The sequence below is a fragment of the Vigna umbellata genome, chromosome 2 (assembly GCF_029865625.1).
Source record: "Vigna umbellata cultivar VRB3 chromosome 2, Vumbellata_1.0, whole genome shotgun sequence".
NCBI lineage: Eukaryota > Viridiplantae > Streptophyta > Magnoliopsida > Fabales > Fabaceae > Vigna > Vigna umbellata.
In genome coordinates, this window is record NC_142166.1 from 46,399,373 (window position 1) to 46,422,382 (window position 23,010).

Consider the following 23,010-nt stretch of genomic DNA (forward strand, 5'->3'; position numbering starts at 1 on the left):
TTATAATTAAATAATGAAACTTAATTTATAAGTCTAAATAATTTAAATTACATTTTTATCGTATATTTATATTTTTAGATAATATAAATATACAAAAAAAGTTAATATTTTAAATTATTTCTTTTAAAAATATGGATTGCCGGTTAATTTATCAATTTTACAGAGTGAATTAAAATGAAACAGTGAATTAAAAACTGTTATCTAATCTGCCAAATTTTGCAGGAGATTTGGAAGTCCAAGTCTTATTTATCATCTACCCATTGAATAGTTATTCTTATTATTTTTTTCATTTTTTTTCTAAACACAATAAAAATAATTATCATAATTTTAAGAATTAAAAGTGACAATACTTTAATTAATTACCTTATAAATTTAAGTATTTATTAAAAAATTTCATTTATTGATGTTAAATATCGTTTAATTTTGATGGATGATATGATTGTTACGTCTATTTATCAATTACCATCAATGTAACGTAACCAGTTAGGATATGCATTCTCTATTTCTTTCATTTACTCATTCAATAAAAGTAGTATTTTCTTAAGTTATTTTTTGCATCATATTATACATTTTTCCAAAATATATTTAAAAAAAATAATGTGTTAAATTTTAACGCTTAAAAATATTTATAAACAATACAAACACATCAAGAACAAAATAGAAGTAAAATTTTTACAGGGCACCAAATTGGGAAAAGTATTGAAGATAGAAAATAAATATAAACATTTAATGAGATAAAAAGAATATAAATGTCGGTCTTACTTAACTGTAAACTATTATCTGAAAGACAAGTCGTCATTTAAGACAGGTAAATAAATGATAAACATTGAAATAAAAATAAATTTCTCTATTTTTTACATTAAATTTAATGAAAAATAAAAAATAAAATTAAAGATTTATTTAGTTTTATAATGTAAAGTAGATATTAAAGCGTGGTTGGAGAAATTAAACCAATAGTTATATTATAATTTGTGATGGTTCCAAGTTTTGTGAGCCATGGAAAACGGGGCCCTTTTCGTCAGGGGTTAATCGCTATCTTGTGTTGCCTTCATTTTCTACCATTTTCAATTATCACATCATATCAAATTTGATTTTATTTGTCTTTTTTTGATATTTTGGATTCATCATTGTACGTGCGAAATAGCGAATAGCTTTGGGTTCAATAATCATGGTTCTCCTTGAACTGTGAATTTTGAAGATTTCATAGTAACAACATTCTGGTTGCTACTTTCTCCATGGCTGCTACTCCTTCTTCTACATACCCTTTCGGAGTTCCTTTCCACTCTCTGGGTAAAAGAGTGGATTGCTCAACCTCCCTGTTCCCCCTCCACGTGGAACTCTCTACAATTTCTGTGTCCCCTCGTTCTACTTCGAAGGTATCTATCTCATTCGCAATTGTCTCGTTTCATGCATTGCAGAAGACACAATTCACCTGAATTTCAGTCCGTGCTTATGTGAGAGTACTAGGATTTGTCTAGTTAGTTGTCTTTGTTAACTCTTCTAACATGGTGAATTGTTCCGTTGATTAATCAAATCTGGTTTCCGGAGGGAATAGAGATGCTACGGAAAATAGAGAAAGAGGATCTATGCAGAATAAAGTTCGCACTGTTGATTTATGTCTTTTATACAAAAGTGTTTAACTCTGGGAACTGGATAGTTTGTATGCTTTCTAGTTCTATAAAAGCACTCTTTGTGCAAATGGGATAGTTTGGGTGACTTGATATGGTGTTTAACATAAGGGACATTGAGGTAATTATGTGTTTGATGGCATTTGGAGTGACAATAACAGCATGAAGAGGAGGAAAGCAGAGAGGAATGGAGGGGGCTAAAATCTCCTTTCACTTAGTTTATCTCCCTTCTGAAAATTGAGGAATTTGAAGGAGAGAAAAAAAACTTTTAATTAATTAGCCCAAGCAATCTTCAATTTAATAGTTTTATTTCGCTAATGTAAGTATATGAATTATGTTTTATGATACGACTCAATGGTCTTTTAGTTCTCATAACTGGGAAATTGGGATCACATGGACAATTTAATTTGGCATGGAATTAAGTGGCTGGATAATCAGTAGGTAGGAGTCACCAACTGCAAATTGGCTATTGCACTAAATGTATCATCATTGAGGTGACAGACGACCAAAAGGACTATTCTATTTGTCATAGTTTTTAGAATCTTATGATTCACGATTTGAACCAAATGATTTTATATGATTCATATCACGAAATGAATCTCAAAAGACTTTGTATTATTCAATACATAAATGATGATGCAATGATCATTAGTATGAATCACATGATTCAGTGATCCTTATTTTTTTTTTCTTACTTTTCTTTCACCAGTTCCCGTGAGAAATTAAGAAGTCATATAAACTTAAATTGTTAAATGAGAAGGAGTTGAAGGAACACTACAGAGCTCATCCTATTTGATTATTCTGCTACTTTATTTGTCAATTGTCAACCATTCATTCAGTGCATGTACTCTATTTGGCTATTTCATTGCATCGTTTCCACAAATCCAGATCTAATAAACCGGTTTGATAACACTTACAGTTAAAACTGTTTCATCTATTTCTAGTTTCAAATGATTTCTTTGAAAACTATATGATATATTTGAAGTTATTTTTTCATGTTTCTGAATCTTTTGATTCAATACAAATTATGATTCATGAATAAAAAATTAACCTGGCAATTTATGATGTGAATTTCAATTTGATAACCCTTTGGTTGAACAATGATGTCTTCCGCATGCTTTTTATGTCATTTCATCTTAGATTTTGATGATCCTGTTATATTAGAACTGAGTCCATTTTGAAATAATGAGGCATCAAATCTTAACTTGTACAAAATTATTTACCTTCCCAGTCGAACAATATTACAGCAAATATTTACATGTATTTAGTTACTGAAAGAGTGGGTAGAATCTAATGGGGTTGTGGATGCAGGGATTAGTTGATCGAGTATGTGCACAGCTTGATAATGATGATTACTACTGGGAGAAAGTTCCAACACCCATTCTTGATATGGTTGAAAACCCTCTTTGCTTGAAGAACTTATCTATTAAGGTTAACTGTAAGCTCATTATCATTTTCATTTTGCTTTTACATTATTTCTTCTCACAATCTTGAAGTATCTCATTACCTAAATATTTGTCTTTGCAGGAACTGAAACAACTAGCAGTTGAAATTCGTTCAGATTTGTCTTCTATTATGTCACGTACACAAATATCAGCGAAAGCAAGTATGGCAGTGGTGGAACTGACAGTTGCAATACATTATGTTTTCAATGCTCCAGTGGACAAAATATTGTGGGATGTTGGGGATCAAGTAAGAGTTTTAAATTACATGCAAAAAGAAAGTGTCCCTCTCGTTTTAAATTTTCTTCGCTCATTTTGGGCATGAAAATTGAATGCCAATTGCAAATTGTTAATCATTGTTTCCTAGGAACTCATTTTGACACAGAACAATGAATATTCCAATTTATAAGAATTCAATGAATGACCTGGTTTGGATAATGTAACCATTTCATTATTTGTGTGCAGACATATGCACATAAGATTCTTACAGGAAGGCGATCTCTCATGACAACAGTGAAAAGAAAGAACGGTCTTTCTGGTTTTACTTCCCGATTTGAGAGTGAATATGATGCATTTGGTGCAGGTCATGGATGCAACAGTATTTCTGCTGGACTTGGTAGTTTGTAAAGACCTTTCCCTTTTTAATAATATTTGTTTCTTCAAACACTATTCAAACTCTGTTTATATGCTTTTATTGTCATTGACTGGTCCGAGTAAATTTGTTGGTTGCTAAATTGTACTTTTTCTGCATTTTCCATTTTAAATGAATAAATAAAATTTCGAAATGTGAAATTTAATTGACCTCAAAGTCATATGTGTATTATTTTATCAGGTATGGCAGTTGCCCGGGATATTAAGGGCAGGCAAGAACGAGTAGTTGCAGTTATCAGCAATTGGACAACTATGGCTGGTCAGGCATATGAGGCAATGAGCAATGCAGGATACTTAGACTCAAACATGGTTGTGATTTTGAATGATAGTCGTCACTCTTTACTTCCAAAAATCGAGGAGCGTCCAAAGACATCTGTCAATGCCCTATCTAGTACCCTGAGCAAGCTCCAGTCCAGTAAATCTTTCCGAAGATTTAGAGAAGCTGCCAAGGTATGCCTCTTTTCTTCATCCTCTGCAAGAAAAGAATACTAGATAGCTTCAAATCAGTAGTCTTCAGTATATGCTGTTGGCATGCAATGTTCATGTGATAGTGCCATGTCATTCAACTTGAAACGAGCCTACTAAAGGAAGCATGTTTCAACGGTAAATAACTCATAACTTTAGTATAAAATGGATTGAGTTTGTACATTAAGAGCAATGCTATTATGTACAATATGGGGCCTGTGGAAAATAGTGTAACAACTAAGATTTTCCTCCATGTGCATTAAGAAAGATAAATAAATGTACAAATATGCTTTCCACTCCCCCAAATATGTGGTTTGATGTGCATCTTTATCTATATATATATTTTTTTGTATGTAGAATAACAAATGATATACCTAATAGGGTTTAATGATGATCCTTCATTTAGATCTCATTTTCGCATCTCAATGCTTTGTGCTCCAATTTCAAATCATGTTCAAGCGAGTGAAAACTTGTCTGCTTTATAACAGGGTGTTACTAAACGAATTGGTATGCATGAGTTGGCAGCTAAAGTTGATGAATATGCTCGTGGTATGATAGGTCCCCAAGGTTCTACTCTTTTTGAGGAGCTTGGGTTGTACTACATAGGCCCAGTGGATGGACACAATATTGAGGATCTAATATGCGTTCTCCAAGAAGTTGCTTCCCTGGATTCAATGGGACCCGTCTTGGTACATGTGATAACTGATGAAAATCAGGGAGATGAAAACAATCAGAAAAGTGATATAACAGATATGAAACAAGATGGTGGAATTTCTTTTGGTAACCTATGATAATTATATTGTGTTAATTGTTCCATTGCATGTTATTTCTAGCAAAATAGCTTATCTAGCCATTATGTGATTACACTATAGTTCTTTCTTTTTGTACTTTTTCCCCGTGGTTGTGTTCTTATTTCAAATGCTCTAGCTTTTCAAGAAAATAAAATGAATATCTTTTTATACTGATTAGTTTATAGATAGATTCAACGCAGTAGCTTGAAGATAACTTGCTTATGAAGTATATGATACTACGTAAACAAAAAATAACAAACTAATGAACCTCATATCAGTTACTGGAGTCTGATATATGGATTAATAGACACCATTAAGCTCTACCAAAACTAAAATCTCAGCAAAATCATTTAGTTTTATATTTTTTTCAGATGTTTTCACTGAGTGTTTCCATGTTTTCCTTTTTCCCTTTCAATAGTATTCCCAAGCATTTTGACCTTATTTTGATAAAAGTTGAAGCCAGCAGTGGCTTCTTATGGCTTCTACTACATATTTATTGTTTAGATGCAAAGTCATGTCTTCTGAATGCCAGGGGATTATAGTTTAGGCTCTTTATGGGATTGACCTTCTCGTCATTTTGAAAATTTGATTGATGTGATTTGGCCACATAATTATTATTGAGTAACTATGTTTACTTTTCAGATCCTTTTAAATATGATTCGTTAGATAATGTTGTTCGGCCTCAAACATACGGTGATTGCTTTGTGGAGACTTTGGTTGCAGAAGCAGAGAAAGACAAAGATATTGTGGTTGTTCATGCTGGAATGGCGATGGAGTCATCCCTTGAACTGTTTCAGGAGAAATTTCCAGATAGGATTTTTGATGTGGGAATGGCTGAGCAACATGCAGTCACCTTTGCTTCTGGTTTGGCATGTGGTGGATTGAAGCCATTTTGCCTTATACCTTCTTCCTTTCTGCAAAGAGCCTATGATCAGGTTCAACTTTATATCAGCTTAAAGCCGTAGACTACCACGACAACCCTGATTTATTGTTCATAGAACATTTGGATTTCTTTCAGAATAGATTATTTGTGGTTGGTATAGATCATTAAGTTTAATGGAATTAGTAATATTGTCATCATTAATTTGCTGTTATTACGAAGTGAATGAAAGTGGTAACAGCACTACATATCTGGTTGTGCTTAGGGAGTCAAATTATTAGGACTTAACTGAAAGTGTTTGTACTGTAAAAAGTATGAACCTTCAGGAATTCTGGTACACTGGAGGATCTCTGACCGTGTTAACAAAAATATATAACAAAGAAAAGTAATTGTCTCGTCTCATTATACCACCATTGTGTAATGTTAATATGGCTCTATGCGAGTGGGTGGAAGTGTGCCTGCCTAGTGCCTACTTACTCTTGCACGAGAAAAGATATAGTTAGTTCTCATTGCATAATAATACGATTTAAGCAATTATGATTTTTAACATGTTACGTACCACATATAGGTGATACACGATGTTGATCAACAGAGAATTCCAGTGCGCTTTGTCATTACAAGTGCTGGATTGGTAGGTTCTGATGGTCCCCTCCAATGTGGAGCATTTGATATAACCTTTATGTCATGCTTACCAAACATGATTGTCATGGCACCATCTGATGAGGTTGAACTCATGCACATGGTAGCTACTGCTACTCATATCAATGACCAACCAGCCTGCTTTCGCTATCCAAGGGGTGCCCTGGTTGGGAAAGGCTACACTGGAGGCGATGGAATCCCCATCAAGGTAATTAGGCGACACTCTATTTTCTCGATACATTGAAAGTTAGACTGAAACTTCGAATAGGGTAAACTGATTAATAAACCTAAGGAAGCGTCATTCGTTCTTAAATTCCCCAAATATTTGTCATAATATTTTTTTTATATATCTGCCATCTCTAAATTTGGGGTGGTTGTAATCTATTCATTCACAGATTGGAAGAGGAAGAATTCTTGTTGAGGGTAAAGATGTTGCTTTCCTGGGATACGGATCGATGGTTCAGAACTGCCTAAAGGCTCATTCACTCCTTGCCAAACTTGGCATTGAGGTGACTGTTGCTGATGCAAGGTTCTGCAAGCCCCTTGACATCAAACTTCTGAGGCAGCTTTGTAAACATCACTCTTTTCTAATCACTGTCGAGGAAGGATCTATTGGAGGATTTGGTTCCCATGTTGCCGAGTTTATTGCAGTTAATGGACTACTCGATGGAAGAATTAAGGTAATTGGGTCAGGCTGTGTATGTGGGAAGGCTATACTGCTAGGTTCTAAGAATATTTTGGATTATGAATGTGCTATTCACCTTCTATTTATAACTGGCGTAAAGATACAAAATTAACAAATTTCTCTACCTGTTTGAATTTCTTGGTGGGAAGTTGTAAGTTTATCTTTTCAGCACTAAGATATCTCTACTGTGTTGTACGTGTAATTGGAGATTGCTTGGGGTCCCTTTCATGCAGCAAATTGTTTATTTTAGTTTTATATTGTTTTAAAGATGATCCACTGATTTTATATTATGTTTATGCATTTCTAATCACACACAGCTTTGACATAGCAAGTCTGCATGGCATGAGTAAATTTTTATTTTTTGTGATCACAAGTGTGTGATATGTTTTTTGTGGATGAACTTTCCAGTGGCGACCAATTGTCTTACCTGACAGATATATTGAACATGCATCACCAAATGAACAGCTTGACCAAGCGGGGTTGAGTGGACACCACATTGCTGCCACGGCATTGAGTTTGCTAGGCCGTACACGGGAAGCTCTGCAGTTTATGTGTTCCTCCTGACTTGTTATTTGCTTCTTGTCCTGCCCTTTTTCAAATACCATGAATTGAAGTTGGATAACTTCGATTTGGAAGGGCAACAGGACAGAAAAGATGTCAAGAATGCCGTTTTTTTTTGTATGGTGTAATTGTTGTTAAATAGTGAAAAGGTAATTAACGGCAGTTTTTATTTTTTGACGTCTAACAGTGTAAATTGTTGAGAACGTGAATTTTGGATGCTGTAGTTTTAATTTGGAATTGTAAGATAAGAATGTCATTGTGATGGAGTGTTGTGAATGTGCATTTTGGATGCAATAGTTTTAGATTTGTCCAAAAAATATTCCCTTCGTGCTTATTCGTAAAACTCCACAATGAACTTATACTTATCTTTTAATAAAACTCAGTGCCTAATGTTCCTTCCCTTATATATCTTTTGACTAAAATATCCCTATTAAAATTAATGACAGGTGGTATTAGCAAAAATATTAGTAGAGAATGATAAGTATTAATAACCGTAATTATTTAATAAAGACTTTGTTAATGACGGGGACCAAAATGTTCTTTTATAAATGTATACAAATTTGAGAGATTAAATACATAAAATTTAATAAAAAATTTTAAAAAAAAATATTTTACTTATATATTAACTTTTGTTTGTATAAAATAAAATTCCATAGCTTCCTCAAGGTACATAAAAGTTAGGTCATTGATTAAAATTAGTTGTTGATTACGTAACTAAGTGGAATTCTACATTTTTAATGTTTCAAGTAGTCATACAATAAAAATATGTATTTGATTGTTTATCACAATTAAAGAGTCAATATAAAGTTTTGTCTAGCGTACATGGCAAATAACAAATGAAATTTGTCAAAAGTTGGAAATATTTTATGATGTGACACTCTTGTTTTTTGGTACCTTTTATCTAATTGTCAACATTTTCTTTCCAAATGTATATGAAATTAAGTTGACTTTAATGGATTGACTTAACTCTTCCAATTCTATTATTCAACAAATGACTGTATCTATGGTATTAAAGTTTAACAGGTAGTATTGGAGTGTGATCAGTGGAGTGATGGCTATAGGTATTATGTTATCTCAGGTATAAAATTGATTTGTTGAATTATTTTTTCCCTCAAATATATGGTAATGAATTTGATTTGAAATTGAAAAGGTGAATATTCCTTTTAAGGATTTGGTGAGAAAGTATGAAATGTACATAAAAAGTAAGAAGTCAGTTTCTTCTTATCAAAATCTGAACATAAATGTAGGCCAAATTATTGATGAAGAAAATATGCTCGAAAGAGAGATTTTGCAAAACATCATATTGCAAAGAAAAATGAATCATCTAATTATAAGTTAGAACTTGATTATTACTTGGAGAACCAACACTATCATATTCAAGTAAAGAATTTGACATTTTAATTTGGTGGAAGACTAATGGATTAAAATATCCAATCTTACAAATAATTGCAACATATTTTTTAGTCATTCATATCTCAATAGTTGCTTCTGAGTCTTCTTTTAGTATTGGTGGTCGATTTCTTACTCACATAGCAATAGATCACACCCAAACACTTTGGAGACGTTGATGTGTGTTCAAGATTGACTATAGAGTAACATACAAGGTAATTAAATGAACACTTCAAATTACATATTTATATTAATTCAAATGATTGGCTATGATAAATGAATTTATTTTCCTTTTTCAAGTTCTTCAAAATTTAAAGTGGATAACATGAAGCTTATTACAATATTAGAGGAGATAATTGATAATGATGTTAGTACGTTTATAATATTTTAATCTAATTTTATTATCAGCATCACTTTGTCATTGATTGATGACTTTATTTATATGTTATTTGTTTCAGGAATTAAGTGATTAAAACGAAGATATGAAAAAACAAACATAAATCTTAGAGTGTTATTTGTAGAAGAATTACTTTTAAAATTACCTGAATATATATTTTATTACTAATTTGTATTAATTTGAATTTATGTTTTAATTTTTTTAGTTATTCATTAACTTTATTTGGATATATATTTTAAATATTATTTGTATTTTTTTTAATTTAATTTGAATTTTATTTAAAAATATATAAAATATTTTCTTTTAATATTTGCGGCTTTGAAAACGATAGTCAATGGATATCTATAGGATAAAATAAATTCGTGATCTTTTTTCCAAGTGAATAGTAGATCCAATTTTGTTATGCGAGTTGCATGTGGGCATCACTCCATATACCTAAGTATGTTTATAATTAAATATTATAAAATTATTAAAATAATAGTAATAAAAGTTGTAATATCGGTGTAGAAAAAGTAACGGTGGTCTTGCTGTCAACATCCTTTGAGATAAAGAGAAGATGAAAGTGGGAGAGTGAAGTAAACCAAAACCATTTTGGATTTTTGATGGAATGGGACAGTTGGGCTAATTTGCCCCCTCTGCATTCAAAGAATGGAAACCTAATCAAGGACAAACTAATGTGGAATGTATGTAATGGATGTTTCAAATTCCAACAACCAAAACACTAAAATCCAAATGAATTACCTAAAGCCAGTGCCATACGCGCTTCGCCCATTGTCGTTTCTCTCACCCTCACTTTCACGCACTTTCTTCTTCCCAGCTCACACCCTGCACGATCACATGCCAATTTTTCTCCAAGTTATCTTCTTGTTTTATAACTTTTTTGCTTTGTTTATTTCACCTCATTCACTGCTGTTGCGGAAGCTATGTTATTTGCTAGAAATGTGGCGAAAGTTGGAAGATTGGTTTACCCTAAACGAAGCACGAAGAAAGAAGTTACGATAACCATTTTACGTTTTGCCTTATAAACTAAACAAAATCATGTTATTGAATCCAATAAGGCTTATTTATTATGATTGCGACATAAAATATTTGAGGTTAACGACACTATACTAAAAAAGTTGCATTGTTGGGTAACTTTCAAGGAAGTGTACTGAATAAGCCTCATATTTTGTCTTAATTAACCTATTGAAGGAGTAATGTTTTAAAATAGAAAGGGGGAGTGTGAAACCACACCGCACCACAGCATGGACCCCTCCGAAATCCTAGGATGTTCAATCGGATCTCCATTACATGGGACCAACAAATACTGGTTTTTAGTTTCTAATTTTTGCATTGCCATTTGACTGAGACCCTCTTCCCTCGCTACAGTGGTGTCCCTCTTCCCTCGTCCCATCACTGCACCGTTTCACCAACCAAAATACATCCCATCCATACATAATTCTCTTGTTTCTTCAGGTCCGTGTGGACCCTCTTCATTCTTCAGGTGTTTCACTTTTCACCCTTTCTCACTTATCTCAATTAATGATCGTTCTAATTTTAATTAACCTGCATTAATAACTCCTTTTCTTCTCTTGAAGTCATGGTTTTGCTGTGGCCTCCTCAATTGCCTTATATACATGCCATTGCCGATGCCTAGCTTCTATCAGCTCCTCATTGCACATTGCTGCATTTCTGTGTCTTCTGAGCAGTGAGCACCCCTTTTACATTACTCCTCTTTCATCATCTTCATCTTCTTGTTTAAATTCACGTTACGTTGTACCTAAGCCTGATTTTATGTAAATATTTACCTGTCTAATTTTCAGGTCAAGAATCGTTTTTCATTTCATACTGTATTTGTTTATCTTCCCATGAAACAATTTTAGATACCTTTTTGTCTTCAATCAAAATTTTATGATGGACCTTTTTCTAAAAGAGAAGTATTTTACGCATAAGTCGTGTCACTATGAGTGTGTTTTGGAAAGTTTACCTTTTTAGTTTCAATTGGTGTTGTACATAAAACAAGCTGAAATGTTTGTACATTTGCTGAAATTTAGTAAAAAAGTTCTCTTCTGAAAAATAAGTTTAAAATTGACTCTGATTATAATCTGCTATAACAATAATCAATCATATAATTCATTATCCATTATTAAAATAATATTGATTTTATAGTTTCCCAAACATGTTCTTCTTATTCAATTTTAGTTCTAAATAATTTTGCAACCACCGACCCATAATGTTGTAAAGTTGTTCATAATAAATAACATACATTCTGTTTATCCCACCGTCAAGTACTAGCAGATCATCATTGATCATGCGATGTTCATATGCTGTGTGTAATCTTTGACTGGTCCTTGATTTCCTAGATTACCATAAAAACAAGGAATGGGTTCCAAGATTTCCTATATTTTAAAATTTTTTTGTGGTGTACACACGCGGTAACTCAAACGATGCATTTTCATCACATGTATCCAACTATTGGCTGCGATTTCTTTAAGTGTCAATTTCGTCCCTTCTTTACTGTTCTTCAGTGTCTTTGATTCCATTATCTTTGTCTCATTCTTTTCTTTCTTCTTATTTAAATGCATGCTAATTGATTTCACCAGCCAAAAAGTTCATCGCATTACATCACATTTGGTAGTATCTTTAAATGCAATCAGTTTTCTAAAAGTTGTCAATTGGTATATCTAATCTGTGTTGTGCATAGTTTGCTCCATCAGCAGTGAAAAAACATGGAAGCACCATTTAAGGGAATAATTGAAGATTTCAAGGGAAGATTTCAGTGCTATAAACAAGATTGGATTTGTGATATCTGTTCTGGTCCTAGGTAACTCTTCTCTTTTTTGAGAACACGTTGCAAACTTGAGGTTTTCTTTTTCTTTACTATAATGTCATGTATATCAACAAAATTTTGATTCATACTTCTTTATCAGCACATGGGCTCCAACTTTCTACATATTCTTTGCCTCTGCCCTCCCTGTTATTGTTTTTGGACAGCAACTTCATAGGGATACGGGTAAAACAATCTCTTTCTATGAACACTCAAATCTTTGAGCAAATAGATATTGTCATTTGGTGGATACCATATCATGGTTGATTCTTCTATTACTGAGCTTCCAGATGGTCTTTTTTAACAGATGGAAGTATGGGCATATTGGAAACAATGGCATCTACTGCTATTTGTGGAATTATCCACTCAATATTTGGTGGCCAACCTTTGTTAATTTTAGGTGTTGCTGAACCCACTGTCATAATGTACACTTACTTGTACAGTATTTGCGAAAGAACCCCTGCACTGGGTAGAGAGCTCTTTCTGGCTGCGCTTAGTTGGTACGGCATTTTACATTATGATTCTGTTTCTGCATTTTCTCATTTCCTGAATCATTCTGCATTACTGATTTGTCTAACTTCAATGCTCACCTGTGCTGCAGGGTTTGTGTTTGGACGGGATTCTTCCTGGTGGTGCTTGCAATTTTTAATGCTTGCTCAATTATCTCAAGGTTTACAAGAATTGCTGGGGAGTTATTTGCCATGCTCATAACTGTTCTTTTCTTTCAAGAGGCTGTAAAGGTGTTGCTTTCTCTTCCTAGCAAAACAGATTGTAAATTTGGTGCTGCAGAACTCAACATGACTGGTATTTAAACCTTGAATTGAACCACAGGGATTGATAGGAGAGTTCAACGTGGTCAATAAAGGAAATTCTTCTGCAGAGGAATTTCAATTCCGCTGGTTGTATACAAATGGATTACTTGCAATCATTTTCAGTATTGGATTACTTTTCACTGCCCTAATAAGCAGAAGAGCAAGAGCATGGAAATATGGAACAGGTAAATGATGCATGATATCTTGCAAGATAAAGCTTGATTTACCCTGTCAATTCTTTGTTTCTTATTCTGGCATCCAGCGCAGGGTGGCTACGAGGATTTATAGCAGATTATGGGATTCCACTGATGGTAGTGTTATGGACTGCACTATCTTATGCTGTACCAAGAAAAGTTCCAGATGGCATTCCTAGAAGGCTTTTTTCTCCTCTACCGTGGGAACCTGAATCACTCTATCACTGGACAGTAGTGAAGGTAGTTACCCTTAGACATTGAGTACAACTTTTCCCATCCAAAGTGATCATTTGAATAACTGTCATGTTGAGAGTTCATCATTGTGAACAGAAATCAGTGATGATTTGAATATAGGCATATCTAAACATCCATCTAACAGTTACTGCAAAATGCAGGATATGTGGAAGGTACCCCCAGCTTTTGTATTTGGGGCAAGTATTCCAGCTCTGATGATAGCAGGCTTATACTTTTTTGATCACAGTGTAGCTGCGCAGATGACACAACAGAAAAAATTTAACCTTCAAAAACCATCAGCCTACCACTATGATGTTTTCCTGCTTGGAATAATGGTTTGTTAATCTGTCTCTGAAACCCTTCTTAAAACATGGCTCTGTGCTATTCCATGTTGATAAAGTTGCCGACACCTTCATTGTTGTCAGACTCTGATTTGTGGGCTCCTTGGTCTTCCTCCTTCAAATGGAGTCCTTCCACAGTCCCCCATGCATACAAAGAGTTTAGCAGTTCTTAAGAAAAAGGTAAGGATCATCTATTGCGTCAGAACTCCTGGTTCTTAAAACATAATAATAAATTTATGTAGTAATGTTTGGAAAAGAACTTATGTGAACAATACATGTATCTTGATATTTAACAAAGAAAATTTTAATATGTAGTAACGCCTAATTGAAATTCAATTTACTGCAACCTAAAAGTGCATGAAAAAAAAAAGTAGAAGATAATAATTATTAAAATGAAACCAATATACACTCAGTGTGAATATTTGACTATGTGTTAAGTTAGCCTGGGTAAATCTTTGATTCTGGCAAATAATACAACGTTGGCCTATGATTATTCACGTTCCTATTGTATTTTTAAAATTTTTAAAATATTATTTGAATAATAATAATATTGTAAAATTTTATATTTCTTTTATCTTTCATTAAATTTTTGTTTCAACTATTATACCAATAATAGATTTTATTTTCAATTATATTACAAGTCAAGTCAAGATTTGACTCTCCACATACAGGACTAGAATAAAAATTAAAGTATCACATCTATTTAGGGATGTTTTTTTAAAGAAACTGGGTTTGTTTTGGGAAATGGCATGTCCAAAGAGTGGTAAGAATGTTTTGAAATTGGTGCAGGTTAAAGAATTGGAGAGTTCAAAGGAATCTAGGAACAATGGTGGTGCGGAAGAAAGTTTTGATGAGAAACAGAGATATGAATATCTACCAGTCGAGGTTCATGAGCAAAGAGTGACGAACCTTTTGCAGTCTGTCCTGGTCGGTGTCTCAATCCTAGCCATGCCTGTAATCAGAGAGATACCAACCTCAGTTCTATGGGGATATTTTGCTTACATGGCAATTGATAGTCTCCCAGGAAATCAGTTCTGGGAAAGGATATTGCTCCTCTTCATCACCCCAGGCCGCCGTCACAAGTAAGTACATGAACTTCTGTAAACTATTTTCTCTGCTTAATGTTTTGAATTTGAGAGATTAATGATCATGGCTATCAAGGTTTTCTTTGTGATGATAATACTTGTTTCCCAAGCATAATTTTCGTTACTGTAAGAAGCTAATGTTGTATTTTGTCATGGTTATTGTCTGATTGGGCAGAATTTTCGAAGATTTTCATGCCTCTTTTCTGGAGAAAGTACCATTCAAGACCATAGTTACATTTACACTCATACAGTTAGGATATTTTTTAATATGTTACGGGATAACTTGGATTCCTTTTGTTGGAATACTGTTCCCTGTACCATTCTTCCTTCTCATATTCATAAGAGAGCGCTTGCTTCCAAAGATATTCAAGCCTAACCATCTCGAAGAACTAGATGCTTCTGGGTATGAGGAAATTGCTGGAGTTCCACCTGCTATGGTACGGGTGATCTTTCAATTCTAGTAATTTGTTTGTGTATTCCAAGCTTTTCAGCTTAGGACTTGAAAAATCTTTTTATCAGGATATGGAGTCAGATACTGATACTGGAGGAACTGAAGAGGAATTCTGCTATGCAGAGATATTAGATGAGATGACAACCAACAGGGGAGAGTTGAAACTGATAACTACCAGCAGAAATCATAGCTTCAGTGATGACAGACAAGTTCACGTAAATGACTTGAATAGAATCCTTTAAGGTTTCAATTTACTATACTTGTCTAGTATTTACTGTGTTTGTGTGATGGACTTGCACAGGTTTGTCCTAGAGAAGATGCTGTCTGAAGATGGTGAAATCTGTCTGCGCATAGCATTGCTTAGGATGCAGAAAGGGTTTGATATAATAGTGTTCCTCAAGATTATAGTTTTGTAGTTAGTTAAGGTTGAATATGATCTTCAGTGGAACAAGAAAGGATTCAATCAGTGAAAACTGAAAGATATGAAATGCAGAAGGAAAGAGAAGTCGATAAAAAGGCATTTGAACTTTGTAACAGGCTTTCAAAATTGGCCTAAAAATACGGTGAAATGTTGAGATCAAGGATAAATTTCCTCCTAGGGTGGGAGGACGAAAAATAATGGATTGTTGTGAGGGGAAAAAGAAAGGGAAAGCGAGGAAATAAGAAAACTCAATTGTTATAGATATGTTTTATAGTTCAAATATAGATAGATATCATTAGAACATTTTTTTAGCTTTTAGTTAACACCAATTCTTTGATAGTGTATATTAAAGTTTGTAAGCAGAATTTGTTGTTTGTAGCATTCAACGACAAACAAAGAAATAGAATCTGGTTTTACTTTGTATACAGTAAACATACATGTATACCTTTGGAACAAAATTATAGAAGAATGATTGTTTTTAGGTGCTTATACATCAATTCCATTTTTTATTACTGCAGTTGTAAAATTCGTGTAATTTTAATTTTATGCATGTTGGATCTCTTCTTTTTCAAAACATTCACACTTCCCAGACTGGTCAATAAATTAAATGAGTGTAACACACATTTGTATTGATGTTGTGTGCAAATAGTTAATGACTTCAGAGAAAAATAAGTCTCATTTGCGGAAAAACAAATCGCATCCAATTTTAATCATAATGTTAATCCAGATTTACCATCTCTCTTATTGTTTCTAAAAACATCACCGTGAAAAACTAAGAAAGAATAATAAATTAAAAACATGAAAAACAAAAATTATTGTAAGATTAAAATTTCTTCCCAAGAAAGAAAATATTTGCATAGAAACGATATAATTGATTGTGAATATTCATAATGGACTAATTTTAATATAATTTAGTATTTTTTTTAAAATATAATTTATTATTACTATTATATTAATAATTATATTTTCATTATAATAAAATAAATAGTTCTTATAAAACATTAAAATATAAATAAAATTAATTATTTTAAATTTTAATATTTTTTAAATTAGTTTCTTCTAAACAATAGACTTTACGTTTTTTTTTTTTTTCATTTCTTTAACCGTTTTATCTTAAAACGGAGTTTGGTAATCACATATACAATCCATACTGTTGTTTGTAAATATTTCTAAAAGATTTCTCTCTGAAACAACGGTTTCTTCATCTGTAAGCTATAGAAAAAATGTTAACAGATTTATCATAAAATTAATTTTCTTTTTAATTATACAAAATCCAAAGCAAAAAAACTATTTATTTTTTTTCTTGGATTGAAAAGAAATATAATAAATGAAAGTTTAGTTTTTTTCTTGGATTGAAAAGAAAAATTGAGTCACTTTGGATTTGAAAATTTGTCTATGAAAAAGTTTTTGTTCAAAACAACGTGAAGTTCCTAATTTTGTTAAAAAAATTTATTCGTTCACAATTTTGTCTGAAAAAAAATGTGCATTTGCAAATTTGTGGTCCAAAATTATATGAGAGAAATTTTCATTATTATTTCGAGAAGCTTTTTTACTAATTTTTCACATTTCTCCTTCCTATTCTTTTTTTTATTCTCCCTTATTTACCAAGTTTAAAAAGACCACACCTCTTAAACCAAATTAGTACAACGTACACGACTAAACTATACACCTTCTGTATTTATCACTTTCATCCTTTCTTTCTAATTCTTTTTTACATTTCTTTTCTTTTTTTCTAATATCCTTTCTTCATCAGAACAACCCACACCTTCTAATTTTTCATCTTTTCAATCATTTATTATTTTCCAAACTAAATCAGCACATTATATACAACAAAATTGTATAGACACAAAACCTCTCACATCTATTAATCGTTTTATTCTTTTTTTTCTAATTCTTTTTCACATTTTTTTTCTTTTTTTATTATTTCTTTTCAAAATTTAAACATACCATATCTTTGAATTTTTCACCTTTTTTATCATTCGTCATCTTTCAAACAAAATCTAACACATTGTATATGAAAAATATGTATAAACATAAATTCATCCACCTTTATTCACCACTTTCTTTTTTTCTAATTCTTTTTCATTTTCCTTTTTTTTATTAATTTTTCAACTTTTGAATCAATCTTCACATTCCAAACCAAATCAACACAATATACGATATAATTGTATAAACACAAATCTCTCCATATTTATTCATCATTTTTTTTCCTTTTTTTCTATTTTTTTTTCACATTTTTTTCTTTTTTTTTTTCTTTCCTCTCTTTTCCAAGTCAACACATATTACTTCATAATCCTTTTTAGCTTTTTAATCATTCATCACATCCCAAACCAAATCATCACATTGTATATCATAGAACTCTAAAGGGATAAACATTCACATATTTTCTAGTTCTACTTATCCTATAAATAATTAAGTTTGTCATGTTTCTGACGTCATTAGTTAAACAACAAACAACTTCTCCTTGGTGTTTACAGGATGTAGGTCACCATAACCAACTTATGTAAAAGTCACTGTTGACCAATACATTGATATTATATAGCAACAATAAATATTCTATTGAATATCATAAGAGACTAGACTTAGTCATGTTCATTTTAAATCATCACTTATAGCAAGAAACTAAATGAATAAAAAGATAATAAAACACAATCTCTCTAACAACAACCTGACCAACTACTTGCAATTATTGCAAAAACACAAGATTTGTAAATCATAAAGACAACTCTTGGCAAAAATGATTGATGAAAATGTTAATGAGATGAGAGAGACTCACCTCTTTTATTTCATTCATTTTAACGATGAGATCCTAAGAAACAAATAAGTAAAAGAAAGCTCAATTTTTTCCTTGAATCAAAACAAAAATTGAGTCAGTTGTCAATCTTGAATGGGTTTGCAATTTATCCGTAAAAAATTCTAAGAGAAATATTTTGTTCAAAAAAATTTGTAAGTTCCCAATTTTGTTTAAAAATATTATTCACTCACAATTTTGACTAAAAGAAATATGTTTTCCGTAATTTTGTGAACAAAAATTGTATGAGAGGTTTTTTTTACTGATTTTTATTCTTCTTTCTATTAAAGTCAAAAATACCCTCCAGATTTTTTAACTTTTTAATCATTCAACACATTTTGAACCAAATCAGCAAATTATATATAGTAAAACTTTATAAACACAAATTTCACACCTCTACACATCAAATTTTCCTTTCTTTCTAACTTCTTTCCACATTTTTTTTCCTATTTTTTTTATTTGTTCTTCTTTCTTTTCCAAGTAAAAAAAGACCACATCTTCAAATTTTTAAGTTTTTCAATCATCCATCACCTTTCAAACCAAATCTAGATAATGAATACAATAAAATTGTATAAAGACAAACCCTATTACCTTTATACATCACGCTCATCATTTCTTTCTAATTCTTTTCCATATTTCTTTCCTTTTATTTTTCTTATTCCCTTTTCTTTTTCAAATCAGAACAAGTTACATCTTTTCAATTGTTAGCTTTTCAATCATTCATTAACTTTAAAACTAAATCAGCATAATGAATATGGCAAAACTTAATAAAAACAAATTCTCTTACCTCTATCGTCACTTTCTATCTCATTCTTTTTCACATTTCTTTTCTTTTTTAATTCTCATATTTTTCCAACTCAGAACATACTACATGTTTACCTTTTTCATTTTTTCTATCATTTATCATCTTCCAAACCAAATGAGCACATTGTATATGGCAAAATTGTATAAACACAAATCCTTTCACCTTTATTCATCACTTCTTCCTTTATTTCTAATTCTTTTTCACATTTCTTTCCTTTCTTTTTTTTTTCATTTATATTCTGCAAGCTTAAACATTACGCATCTTCCATTTTTCAACTTTTGAATCATTTTTCACATTCCAAAGCAAATTAGCCCAATGCATGTGACATAATTCTATAAACACAAATCTCTTAACATCTATTCAATACTTTCTTCCTTTCTTTCTAATTCTTTTCCACATTTATTTCCTTTTCTTTTTTTATTTTTCTTTCATTTCCAATTCAAAATAGATGACTCCATTACCTTTTTTTTAGCTTTTCAATCATTCATCACTTTCCAAACCAAATAAATACATTATATATGATGAAACTATATAAATGGATGACAACTCACATATTTTCTACTTCTACTTAGTCCCACAATAAACAAATAAGTTGTCATGTTTTCAATAAGATAGGTCATTAGTATCAAGTTAAACAACACATATAAAATATAAAACAACTTCTCCTTAGTGTTTACAAGATGCAGGTCACCAAAACCAAATTATATAAAAGTCATTATTTACAAATACATTGATGTTAAGTAGCAATTGTAAATATTCTTTTGAGTATCATAAAGAGACCCAACTTAGCCATGTTGATTTTGGATTGTGGCTCACTGACGTGAAATTTTGCATTTTTAAAAAAGAAAATTAAGGAAAATTTCGTTGAAGCCCTGATTTGGTTCTTGTTCTTTTTCCATCTTCTTTTGCACATAAGCTCTGCAAAATTTGGTTTTTTCAATTTTTCTTTCTATGCTTCTGATTTTAATTGCATTAGGATTTCCCCAATATTTTTCATACTTATCCTTTATCCTCATTGCCATCAATCTTATGCTCACATCACTACTATCAAAATATTATCAAATCTTTTTACCAATTTCAAACACCTCCTTCATATACATATGACTAGTGACATAAGAAGAATTAGAAATTTGTATGGTAGAGTCATAAAACATCTTTAAAAATGGTGGAATGTCTACCTTGCATATTCCTAATCCTCTTTTAATGGCACATCACCATTACTTTTGGCCATTTCAACACTAAATTTCTTATCTTGCATATCTAGCAAGACAAAACTATCATTGTACTTCAAGCTTGTCTCTAGCATTAAGTAAGTTGAATTCCACCTGATTTCAACATTAAGACAAACAATACCTTTATAAGAAATTCCTTCTTTTTCAACACATGCCTTGAATCTAGCAAATCTAGCTGGAGAAGATTTCACATATTTAACTACACTACAAAATTTTTAAATTGAATCTTTGATCTCTTTTAAATCTTACTTCACAATCAAACTTAATATCTGAGCACAACAAAGCATATGGACATATTATCCCTTAAGACAAGACAATTTCATGATAATATCTTTCTTTTGAGGTACCGAACCCCAATATAATTTGTTGTAGCATTATCCACAGTGATACTAAGGACTCGCTTCAACTTCCAATTATTCAAACAAGCCTCAACATGTTTAACAATGAGCTCCCCTGAATATCCCGTTGTTTGAAAAAAATTCAAAATTTTCTTTTGAAGTTTGCCATCATTATAATAAAGTGAGCGGTTAAACTCATGTAGTTTAGGATTTGGACTGAAGTCCATATGTTTGTAGTTAGGCAAACCCTTTCACACTACTTTGATAGAAAATTTTCAACTTTGTTTTTTCCTCTTCATAGAATTTCCACATTTCACCTCTCAATATAATGCGGGATGAGACTTCAAATCGTGGTAGCAAGAACTATACAAAGTCACAAAATTTCTCATTTTTCACAAATAAAAAAGAAGCTCACTTCACAAACATCCTCACCAACTTCATTCCAGATTCATTTTAGTCAAATTTAGAAATAGTTTGTGAAGAACCAACATTTACTTTAGTAGTTGACGATAAAAGTTTTTACCTTTTGAATGCTTCTCTGTTAGGATTTTCTTTGCATCTCATGAAATAATTCATCCCACTTATTCCAGCTAAATATTTAATCAAATCACCATAATAATTACATTTAGGCTTCTTCTCACTATAGTTTAGGATATTTAAGTTAATTGTGTCTAGTCTTAACTTTCTTTCTTTCTTTCTAATTCGTTTTCCTCTTTCTTTCCCATTCTTTCTTTTTTTCCTTTTTTTTTCAAGTTAGAATAGACCACACCTTTAGATTTTCAACCTTTCAATCATTTTTCACCTTTCAAATCAAATAAGCATAATCTATGTGACATAATTGTATAAACATAAATCTCCCCATATATATATATATAATTGTAATTTCTTCTTTTGCTTCTAATTTTTTCCACATTTATTTTATTTTCTTTTTTTATTTTTGTATACTACAGAACTGATGAAGAAATGCAATGTACATTGTATTAGATAGAAGACCACACACAAGGTGTCAAACAGGTGCAAGTCAGAACATATCGTATGTTTAGTTTCGTATAGTATTCAGAAACACTAAAGTCACCTTGATGACAAGCAAGAATATGATCCTGAAGATCATAAATCCAGAATTTGTCAATATGAAAGAAGCGATCCTTGAGATCCATGCAAATCTCCGATGTCGTATCAATCCACATCACTGATTTCTTGATCGAAGGAGTCATGAAGTGAGTAAGCCATGACATCACCATCCGATTGGATCTACGTCAAGCCTCGTGCAGTGGATCTCTAGTGGGTGGACAAGGAAGAGTACCATTAATGAACTTCTCCTTGTTTTTGGTTTCAAGTGCTACTACCACGACTCTCCCATTGGTTACGTAGCGACTGTAAATATTCTTTTGAACAAACAGATAAGTACATGAATGTTAAGGTGTTCCTTGGATTCAAAACAAAAATTGAGTAAACTCTTTATATTGGGAGGATTTGTAAATTTGTCCACAAAAATTCGAAGAGAAAGATTTTGTACAAAAAAATTGTACATTCCCAATTTTGTTTAAAAAAATTGTTTGTTCACAATTTTTCTGAAAAAAAAATGTGTTTTCGTAATTCCATGGACCAAAATTGTATGAGAGGATTTTTTACTTGTTTTTGTTTCCCTTTCATTTCAAGTCAAAACATACATATTGTATATGGTAGAACTTTATAAACACAAATTACCTACCTCTATTCATCACTTCAAATTTTTATATTTTTTAATTATTCATCATGTTTTGAACCACTTCAAATTTTTATATTTTTTAATTATTCATCATGTTTTGAACCAAATCAGCATAATGTATACCATAGAATTGTACAAAAACAAACATCTCAACCTTTATATATCACTTTTATCCTTTCTTTCTAATTCTTTTCCACTTTTTTTCCCTTTCTTTTTTTTATTCTCCTTTCTTTTTCAAGTTAGAACATGTCATACGTTGTGATT

At 31.7% G+C, this 23,010-nt stretch overlaps 2 protein-coding genes across 3 annotated transcripts; both read left to right on the forward strand.

Moving 5' to 3' along the window:
• Positions 1 to 1,010: 1,010 nt before the first annotated feature.
• On the forward strand, positions 1,011 to 8,008 carry LOC124830406 (putative 1-deoxy-D-xylulose-5-phosphate synthase, chloroplastic). 2 transcript variants are annotated; one of them, XM_047304108.2, is made up of 10 exons: positions 1,011 to 1,376; positions 2,940 to 3,059; positions 3,156 to 3,320; positions 3,536 to 3,686; positions 3,903 to 4,171; positions 4,675 to 4,966; positions 5,620 to 5,912; positions 6,426 to 6,704; positions 6,892 to 7,176; positions 7,590 to 8,008. In XM_047304108.2, the coding sequence occupies exons 1-10, from the start codon at positions 1,236 to 1,238 to the stop codon at positions 7,743 to 7,745; spliced, it is 2,151 nt and encodes a 716-aa protein (XP_047160064.1). In that variant the 5' UTR covers positions 1,011 to 1,235; the 3' UTR covers positions 7,746 to 8,008. The 2 variants fall into 2 exon arrangements, with proteins under 2 accessions (XP_047160064.1, XP_087963236.1); XM_088107110.1 differs by lacking the exon at positions 1,011 to 1,376 and having other exon boundaries at positions 2,948 to 3,066.
• Positions 8,009 to 10,786: 2,778 nt separating this feature from the next.
• Positions 10,787 to 16,304, forward strand: LOC124830405 (putative boron transporter 7). Its single transcript, XM_047304104.2, has 14 exons — positions 10,787 to 11,011; positions 11,106 to 11,215; positions 12,212 to 12,331; positions 12,438 to 12,520; positions 12,642 to 12,834; positions 12,936 to 13,074; positions 13,166 to 13,331; positions 13,414 to 13,580; positions 13,736 to 13,909; positions 14,000 to 14,095; positions 14,705 to 14,997; positions 15,176 to 15,437; positions 15,520 to 15,666; positions 15,753 to 16,304. The coding sequence occupies exons 3-14, from the start codon at positions 12,237 to 12,239 to the stop codon at positions 15,777 to 15,779; spliced, it is 1,842 nt and encodes a 613-aa protein (XP_047160060.1). The 5' UTR covers positions 10,787 to 11,011; positions 11,106 to 11,215; positions 12,212 to 12,236; the 3' UTR covers positions 15,780 to 16,304.
• Positions 16,305 to 23,010: the final 6,706 nt, after the last annotated feature.